This window comes from Rhagoletis pomonella, unplaced genomic scaffold (assembly GCF_013731165.1).
Source record: "Rhagoletis pomonella isolate Grant_MI unplaced genomic scaffold, Rhpom_1.0 Rhpom_scaffold_00004, whole genome shotgun sequence".
NCBI lineage: Eukaryota > Metazoa > Arthropoda > Insecta > Diptera > Tephritidae > Rhagoletis > Rhagoletis pomonella.
The window spans coordinates 43041868-43052509 of NW_023458558.1; the positions used below are offsets into that span (position 1 = coordinate 43041868).

General features: G+C 33.4%; 1 protein-coding gene across 1 annotated transcript in view; it reads right to left on the bottom strand.

Annotated features, from left to right (window-relative positions):
* LOC118738486 (hyphally regulated cell wall protein 3) overlaps positions 1–6889 on the bottom strand; it is a 42478-nt gene extending 35589 nt beyond the window's left edge. Inside the window, exon 1 of the mRNA XM_036469421.1 lies at positions 6646–6889. Coding sequence (XP_036325314.1) covers positions 6646–6848 — 203 coding nt within the window. The 5' untranslated portion in view covers positions 6849–6889. The remainder of the gene's footprint in view (positions 1–6645) is intronic.
* Positions 6890–10642: the final 3753 nt, after the last annotated feature.

Genomic DNA, 10642 nt, shown 5'->3' on the forward strand with positions numbered 1-10642 from the left:
GCCCTAAGGTAGTGGTAAGAAAAAATTGTCTCACAAAATAAATTTAAAAATTATTTGTATGTCCTATATATATATGTATTATATCAATTTATTAATTCTGAAAACTCCAAACAACAGCCTTCACCACGATTGAACTCGTGACTAAAAGTGCATGAGGCGGAGGTCTTCTCGTGAAGCTACTCACGTATTGTACGAGAAGTGAGAACTTTGACATTTATTTCTCAGCTTTCGTAACGTCAGCGCAACTATGTAGCCCAGCCAATGTTGCCAGATTCTCTCTTTGCAGGTTTGTGATACAATTTTTTTACAGACAATTTGCATTTTTTTTGTTATTTTTTCTTATAGCGGTGCTCGTCCTATAATTTTTTAATTTATAAAAAAATATACTCTAAATATATATATATACTTTATGATTGTTGAATAAAAATTGTTACTCCACTATAAATAAGAAAACCTCTCACGGAAAAAATTGGTACCACACTGAACTAATAGGGTGATTGTCTTGGTTTTTCTATACCTATAATCTTGACTTTTCGAATATCTGATAAACTGAATTTTTTGATCGAACAAACCGGTTTTGCCATTTCATACAAATTTTCTCTCAGTAAATGTTTTGAGTTTTTTGATGTTTTCAATGGTTTTTCCTTTTTAAGGGAAACCCATAAATAGTTTTGAAATTATATCCTAGGTTACTTGATCATATTTGATTCCAATAAATGAATATTTGTCGCTGAAATGTTTTCTACGTGTTTAGTCGAACTTCTTCTCCAATTCGGGTTGTGATTGTGACACAAATGGAGATCTGTACACTTTTACTCCACCTCCGAAGAAGATTTATTATGGTTTTGGTCTGAGGTTTTCCATTGTCTGCCGAGGGCAATCGCTATTTGAAAAAACTTTTCTTTTTTCCTGTTGGGACTTGAAATTGAATCATAGTTCTCTCGAGTGCCAGTAGGCTGATCTAAACCCTCGGTAATGATCGCTTTTGATCTAAAACAAAACTTTTTCTGAATTTCAAAATCGGGAACGCGTTTTTCAAATAACTCGAAAACCAGTTTTGGAAAAAAGAGTAATAGTAATCAAACACCCTATAAGCGAATCATAAATTTTTCTGCCTTTTTAAAGTGAAACTTCTCGGTTGGGTGTAAATGCAAGCATCGATTTAACGAAAAAGCGACGCGGTCTTTGTGCCCAAATTGCAGCTCCAATTAAACGAAAAAGCGATGGAAGAAGAAAGGGAATGGCGGGGGTGGTTGGGCAACGTTAAAATTAAGACTAATATTAAAATTTCGATTGAGATTCAGATTGAGGCTCAGATTGTGATTAAGGTTAAGATTAAAATTAAAATTAAGATTAAGTGTAAGATTCAGATTAAGATTACGATAAAGATTTACACTAAGATTAAGATTGAGATTAAGAACAAAATTAAAATTAAGCTTTAGATTAGGATTCAGACTAAGATTAAGATTATGATTAATATTAAGATTAAAATAAATTAACATTAAAATAACGATTAAAATTAAAATTTAGATTAACATTAAAATTAAGATTAAAATTAGGTTTAAAGTTAAGATTAAGTTTAAGATAAGGGTTAACCTTTAGATTAACAATAAGCTTAAGCTTAAGATAAAGACTAATGGCCTTATTCATAAAAAATAAAGTAGGTTTAAAGAGCTTTATAAAAAGACGTTTTCATACATTTTTCAGTTTATAAACCTTTTTTAAAGCAACTTTATATTTTATGAATAAGCCCATAAGGTTAATATTCTTCTTAAGGTTAATCTTAAGATTAATATTTAGAAAAAAATTAAGATTAAGATGAAGATTATTATTGAGATTACTATAAAGATTAAGATTTATGTTTATATTAAGGTTAAGATTAAGACTAGGATTAGAATTAAGGTTAATGTTAATGTTTATATTAAGATTAAGATTAAGAAAAATATTAAGATTAAGATTTAGAATAACATTAAGATTAAGGTTAAGATTAAGATTACGATTGAAAATAGGTATTGTAAAGATTAAGATTAGGATTAAAATTGAAATTGAGATAAAAATTAAGACTAAGATAGTTGTTCCTTATTATGAAGAAAAATACCAGCGCTTATTTTGCATATAAATAAACATCTGTTTAGCTCAATTTAAAAAGCTTTATACAACGACATTCTCAATGCAACTTTTCGATTTAAAAATGCGGTTCTCCCTAAATTGTTCAAGGAACAATCCTGGTGAATTTTATCCCAAATTTAAATCCAAGATCAATCGACCTGGATAATTTTAGACAGAATGACTATTTACTTTTTATTCATTTTCTATTAGACTTTATAGGTGTTATTTAGTAATTTTTGAATTTTCCCTATTTATCTGGTCACATTAGTGAGATTATAGTTTACACTTACATATGTTATTGAAAAATGCAATGTGCATTTGTGTTGGTAATAAGAATCATTACGGCATTAACTAAATGATCAACACTGTGAATACCCTTATTATTTCACATTGCATTTCAATTCGCTTAAAGTACCTTGTTGGTAAGCACGCGCAACAAGTGCCAATTGGTGACTAATCCCCACCTTTAATTAGCACAATTCGCAAAATGAAAAGAAGCAAAAACAAGAGTAAACTAAAAACTGTCTCATTAACAAAGTAGAAGGCAAACAAAAAAATGAAAATTTAACATAACACTATGTGCAAAACAAATAGAAATATTAAATATATGTATTTATTTTATTTGCACAAATACACATATTTACTGTGTATACATGTATATGTTTTCCATTATATGCAATTTCCGTTGAACAGTAGTTTCTTTTGCTATTTGTTATTCCTATTAAAAAAAAATTATCAGGATATCGAGAGTTATGTAAAAACAGTAATTTAAGAATTAAAGTCACAGAATTCTGTGCGAAAGTATTATAGAAATTTATAAGGTAGCTCTTTACAAGTTATAGGAAAATTACTTTATTCCTATATATATATATACTGCATTTCACAATCGAATGTATTGGTGTTGGTTTCAAAGGTTAAATAAGTTTTTACAAACACTCTAGATTTCATATGAACGATTTTTCAATATAAAATCCTTTGTTAAGGCATTGGCTCAGGTATATACTCTGGTAGGTACAATATGCGCTTGCGTAGCGCTCACTCAAAGTGCAGCATAAGTATGTACACATAAGTGTAAGTATGTACAAAGTTTGATATAGTACATACATACCTTCCCCGTTTATTTCACATTGCCTGAACGTTATTTATGTACTTAATTCTTATCTTTGCACGTTGCTCCGTAATTCACATTTAATATATATTTTTATATTTAATTTTTTATTTATTGGCATGAAATAAAATTCAGCATAAAACAAATAAATATAGATTTTACCAAATCATTTCTATGGAGTAATACTCTAACATAAACGCATATAAATAATTACTGACTCATTTAGAATTTTTTTGTTTCGTCTTGCACGAAGATATTGGCTGACGAACTCAAAGCACCTTGTAGAAAGCATTTTAATCGCATATACTTACATATGTTCATAAATACATATGGGCATATGTGCTAAACTAAAAACCGACAAAAACATTTGCGATTTCAATATGATAAGTTGTGTAAATAAAAGTGAAACAAAATAAAAATAAAAAGGATTTTGCTAATTCACATAATGCCGAACAAATTATAGCCGCACCACATTTTGTCAACTTTTAACCAGAGACCATAACGATTATAAGAAATAAAATTAAATGTTGCTCTAAATTATTAATAAATCGTTGGATTAAAAACTTTTTCATCTTCTAAAAATTATCTCGCGGGACGTATATTTCAAGACGGAAATCATTTACGTCTTCTTTTGAAAATTATATGGGACTTTTATTGAAACGAAACTTCTTAATTGAGTTCGGAGATTTAGAGAATCAACTGGTGGAAATCACCAGTTACTATTCGACTAGAAGATACGCATGGGTACCAACCGGCCAATGCCCAGTAAGAGTCGCTACAAGCTTTGCAACGTCAGATTCGGTTTACTTAGTAAGTTGTGGGTTCTCTTAGCATTGTGCACGGGCGTCATGAGTCTGGATTTATGGCAGCCTGCCAGTGTGCACCACCTTTAATCCGATTTCTGGAGATTGTGGAGAAAGACACCTCGATCGACACCAATGTGGAACCCTCTCTGGCTAACTCGTCTGCAGCCTTGTTTCCGAGAATGTTTCGATGACCAGTAACCCAAACTAAATCTAAATCGAGTTGACTACTTACGGAATTTAAAAACGTCCTACGCTCCTTGATTAGTTTCGGCCTTGTTGTAAAAGACGCCAAGGCCTTAATGGCCACCTAGCTATCTGAGAAAATAGCTACGCGCTCGCCGTGACGTAGACCGCTTTTGGCTATAGAGTATACTTCTGCCTGGAAAATACTTGCCAAATCGGGCAGCTGAATTGATATTTTTACTCACAGGAACTCAGAGTAAATGCCTGCTAGAACTTCGCCTTCCATTTTGGAGCCATCGGTGTACAGATGATATTTCCAGGTAGAGATATCAAGTTCCCCGTTCCAGTCGGCTCTCGTCGGAAGAATGACCCCGAAAGGCCTGTGGAACTCCACATCAGGTCATATGCAATCGGTATCCAGTCTGCTATGCCCGACCCTTCGTTCTTTCCATATACTCAGTTCTCCGAGTCTTATAGCCGAGAGTGATGGGGTGTGCCTTATGTGAAGGTCTATAGAAAATAGGTTTGTGAAAACATAGCGGGAATCGGTAGGGAAAGCTCTCATTTCCCTTTTGGTTCCGATGCATACAACCCTCTGAACTCTGCCAAGTTTCACATGATTATCCTGGTTTTTTAAGGCTGTCCACCATACCAAAATGACTCCCAGTTACTTCGCTTGTTTTGATAATCGTAGGATTTGTCCATTGAACGTTGGTAGTTCAAAGCGAGGGACCTGTTCGTGTGAACTCTGGTGTACTGTGGAAGAGATCCGGTTTATGCAGCAATGGGACCACGAATGACGTATTCCACTGCCGGTGTGTTCTTAAACTCGAGCAGGTTTTGAGGTGGCTTCACCCGTTGCAGGTGTTACACCTGACCGAAGAGGAATTTGGACGTAGTGGGTGTAAGTTTCTGGCCCTGGGTGTGACTCTATGCCAACCCTAAGAAGAGGAATACAGCTCAGATGTTGCCCTATGGACGAACAACTTTTGATAAATTCCGCCGACCTAAGCAGGGTTAAATCGTCGAAACAACAGCCCTTGGTCGAGTAAAACCCGAATCATTCCGGTACATAAAACTTTGAAATAGTAAAGAACTTTGTATACCTAGGATCCAGCATTTCCATCAACAATAATTTCAGCCTGTAGATCAAGCTAAGAATAACTCTTATGAGAGCTTACTCTCGACGATCGAAAATCACGCTTTACAAGTCTCTTATCACGACCGTTATTTTTTTATGACGCAGAAACATAGACATTGTCGGAAAAAGATGAAAAGGCTTTCAGGGAACCTATTCTAAGCAAGACGTGTTTTCCCGTTTCGCGTGTACCAAAGAATATGAAATTACGAACTATATACATATAGAAGCTTTATATTGACATGGAAGTATATAAAATACAACAATTATACTGACTTGGACATACAAATGTATCTACAATGTGTCTGGGCAAACGGCGAAGCCTTACTTACCAGTCCAGTTTTTAGACAAGCTTACAGTTTTTTAAATTATCTCCCAGTAAAAAATTAAGTTTTTTTTTTAATTTCCCATCTGAACGAATAAATTAAAATTCCTCTTTCGTGTTTTTTATAAAACAATTTTTAACATAATAGGAGCAGCTTTTCCTTAAATGGTTGCAGCTGTCCTTAACATTCCGGTCGCATCAGCAAATATGCAAAGAATATCTTCCCAAATCAGTTTGATTTAAAAAATAAATAAACTAGAAAATCCAACACTTTTCGGTATTTTACGAACTACATACATAATTCCTTGATATTTATTTTATTTTATAAAGTCTATTTTTGTTTAGTTAAGGGCAGTTCTCAAGAAAAAAATGCTCGTATATTTATTTCTTTTAGAGAATTTACAACGAACAACAACAAAAAACCGGTGCTTTTTCAAGCAACAGAAATAATGAAAAATATTTCTAGTGATTTTTCTTGAGCGTGGATTCTAAGCTTTGTGTAAAATTTAAACGGTTTATGTTATTTTATTTTAAATGCATCTTTCTTTGTTATCCAATTTTAATAGTTTTAAAAAACCTTAATTTTTAAAAATTCGCTTCGTTTTTGAAGGTTACAGTTTTTTGGTCGAAAATACATTTTTTTCCGGAAGTTAAGTTTTCTCAAAAAAAAAAAAAAATCTGGCAACACTGCCTACCAGAGATTTTGATTTGATGAAGTTGAAAAACGTTCAGATTAAACATTTTTGATTATAGATTTTCGCCAGCACAATAACAAAATTTAATTTATTTAACTCTTTTATTTTTTGGAGTTATAAAAGCAAAGGCTACGATACAGCTTTCAAGTAATTCCCACAGTCCGTAAAGATTCAATTTTTTTATGTTAAATGGCCTTCATGTGAATTCCACTTGAATAGCACAAGCAATTTTATGCATACATACATACATACGTACAGGTATGTATAATTTATTAACTCACTTTGCGGTCGCTTGCACCAAATTCCAATCGTATCCTTCTAACACCTTCATAACAGCCGTCGTAATACGTTCATCCTCTTTACGACCGCTGCCGACGCCAATGCGTTTTTGTTCTGCTTTAGCCGCATAATTGGCCATAACGAGAGTTTCCACCGGTTTAGAACGTGCCGATTTTGAATCGGATGAATTTGTGTCCGTATCCATGTTAGCAACAACAAGGACAAAATAGATGTTGTTGGAAAAGCTTTAAGGTATAACTTTATATTTTAGTTTATAACTTGATTTAATTTTTTTCGCACAATACTTGACAGCCCTTTTTTGTTTATCTTGCACAAACCTTTGTCACTTTGTCATCAAGCACAATTTGTAAATCTAAAATTACTCACACACGCGCAGCTCGTACATGTCACCAGCAAAAAATCGTTAGTATTTTTCCGCAGGCGATCACAAAGTTACCCGCATAGCTTAAACCACCGACGAAAACTGTCTCCACCGATTACTGATCTATCTTCGCGCTGAGGATCAGTCTTAACTATGTACATACACCAGCACAAGCGCACATATGTAACTCAAGCACCAACTTTAGCTAGCCAACAACAACAAATAAACATAGCCCCAAGAAGAGCGCCAACATCGACAGCCATAAAGATAACGAATGTATCGCGTATTGCACGCCTTCACATCCGATCGCATTTACGATCATTTGCCGAGTAGACGACGATTCGCAGCAAGTACATGTGTATAGGTATGCACGGGTGTATGGGATTTGTACAAAAGAAAATACATATGTAGATATATGTAAAATATCCAATATGATGTATGCATATGAAAGCCGAAAAGTCGCATTAAAGTCAAGCCAAGTTTTCGACGACTTATGATCAGCGTTGCCATAAGTCAAGATTTATCTTGAAAACGAAGATTTTTTGGGCTGTTTTTTATGAAAAATCTTCATAAAAAGATTTTTTTTTAAAGCAAAACTTTACTCTGAAAATAATTTCAAAATAAAGATTTTTGTGTATGATGTAATACTTTTAATGTTTAAGTTAAAATTGTTAACTTATTTATATTATCCTTGCTACATCATTGTAAGCAGCAAATTAAGAAAGAAGAAATATGAAATACGAAACCCCCTACAATATTATCTGCCTTCTTCTCTCGCTCAGCAAAACATATACTCTATTGCAGAGCTTGAGAGTGGAGTGACAGAACAAACGGTGTATCCCCTCTAGTTTAAATGATAAGAAACATTTGCTGATGGGTCTACATGGATAAATGTATAACGAGAAATAAAGGGGCGGCGAGATTTATAAAACAATGTCTATGTAAAAATACCAATAAAAAATCGAATTAAAAAGCTCAAAATTGTTATAGAGCTTTGTAGAATTTTCTTAACTTTTGTACAAAGATTGAAGTTTGGACTTATGGTTTTTGATAGATAACGAGCGATTCTTTCATAAAACAAAAAACAAGTAATTTTTAAACAAAAAACACAAGCGATTTCAATTATTATATAAAAATTTATCGTCAATTTCTTCATGATCCAATGACCGTATCTAAACCAAATTAGTATGGAACCACCCTTGAGGTACCACATTTCCGATGAAAAGGAATTATCGAAATCAGTTCAAGTAGTCCAAAGTTATGCGGTAACGTGTATACATAAAAATATATTCGCACGAATTGATAAACTCCTCATTTTTTGAAGTCGGTCAAAACTTGCAAAATGTCGCGTCCCGATTTATATTTTCGCCAGTGTGTATATACATACATATGTTAACTGTGCTACAAATTTTGTGATGATACGAGGCAATATTCATTTTATGTTTAAGTTGTTACAAAAAGGACTTTATAACTTGAAATTTGTAATTTTTTCAACCAACATAATAAGGGCTATTTACAGCCGTAAAGACAATATCGAATTTTGTGTTTTTTTTTAAGTATTTTTAAATGAAGATTTTTTGGGATCGAAAAGTTGTTTTTTAGCTTTAAAATCTTATTTTGAAGATTTTTTTGGAAAAAATTAAGAGTTTTAGGGGACTTTCTCTGGCAACACTGCTACACTACATACATACATACATATGTATACTACATAGATATCTACATTATATTCCCGTCGCCTTTAAAGGTTTTTATCTCAAACCAAAGTTTATAGATATTCACAAAGTAGAGACATAGATTAAAATGTTTTGGACGTTCTAACCCTTACACTCGAAATTTTATTGGAATGTTTTTGCTTACCTTCATTAATACATATGTATAGTATATCGCGCACGTGCACGCTTTTTAGTTTATTTTTTTATGTATTAATCTACTTACGTACATTACTTATGGGGAATCCTATTGAGGTGATGGATAGAATTTCAACCTTCGATATCTCCAGACACTATGCATTAAACATCAAAAAACTGAAAATCGGGAGAAATATTTTACCGAATATTTAGGGGCTTTTACGCTTTTCACCCACTGCGAGCGAAGAACCAGGGTGGCGAAGAACTTGGCACCACTTGGCATTTCCAATTGGCGTCAGTTGGTACAGAAGAGAATCGACTGGCGTGCTTTACTGATCTCGGCCAGAATTGTAGAATTTTTTTCTAGTATTAATTATATAAGTCCTAGGGCTTTAAGGGAGGCAGGGTAAATGCGCTTTTTACCCCTACCTGAGTCTGTCAATGCTTAAGGGCCACCCTACCGTACTACATATCTACGGTATACCGGTATTTTCAATAAGAAACGAGGTCACTTTTATTATTTGCTTCAAACGGAACCATTTCAAAAATATTGCAACATTACCATGAAAATAAGAGCAGAAATTGAAGACCGGGCGGTGAAGATCAAACGTTTCGATTTCGTGCCAAATTCCTAGATTTCTTAGGCATTAAGTCGTATCTGTAATTGCTGTTCGAAGTGGCAAATAGTCGGCAATTCATTGACAAATTGTAGTGATTCATGTATGTGTATGAGCAGTACTATTTATTTGTTCCAGAGGCGAGGATTTTATTAGTTATTGTACGCATGCGTATTTTTTAAGCGAATAATTTTGATAGAATACGGTAGATCGTCCCACTATTAATACAGCTACAACTGTTTTTTATACTTTTTTAACTTATTTTTTTTGTTTTAAGTCTGCATTAGTTTTTGCATTTTTCTTCTTCTACTTCTTTTCATTTCAATATTGATACAAAAACGCTTAAATAAAGCTGAAGGCATCATAGACAGAAAATAAAACACATGCATATGTATTTCGCACATCAAAAAAGCCGACGCTATGTTGCAAAGTATGGCGGCAGTCACAACTCGAGAGCCCTACCAGAGCTACTGCATTAGACAAATGCTACCGCCATGCTAGCCAAGCACCGCAGTAAAGCCTTGGAGAAACTTGGATTAAACTATGTAAGTACATAAGTAAGAGCATTCATCATAAGTTTTGTTTTCATTCATTTTTGTGGCAACTTGCAGCCAATTAATGTTGCACATCCAACGCACCGCCGCGCTGGTCAACTAGACTAACAGTGTACCGACGACATACAAACAATGAACAAAAATAGAAGGAGTGGTGGGAATTTGTTGAAACTTTACTTCTAAGAAGATTACATCACGTTAATTTGCAAAACGAAATAGTTTTTTTTTATTTTGAGGTGAAACTTCTTTAGCGGCGGTTGGTTGGGAGTAAATTGGCAAATTCAACGGAAATGCTGCAACGGAAATGGTTGAGACGGAAACAAGTGCTTCTTGAATGTATGTTGTTAATTTAACAAAAACTAGCTAATAAAAGGTTAAAGAATAACACTTAGAAAAGGATCAATACAAAAATGAAAGTAAAGGTGAGTACATACATACAACAAGTAAATAAATGATAAAGGTAAAAATAAAACCTAAAACCAAGATGCGTAAAGATAAAGGCAAAAATGAAGACCAAGGTAAATTTAAACACTTTACTTATATAAGGACAAAGGTGAAGGGCAATATGTAGCTGAAGAAAATGATAAACATAAAAATAA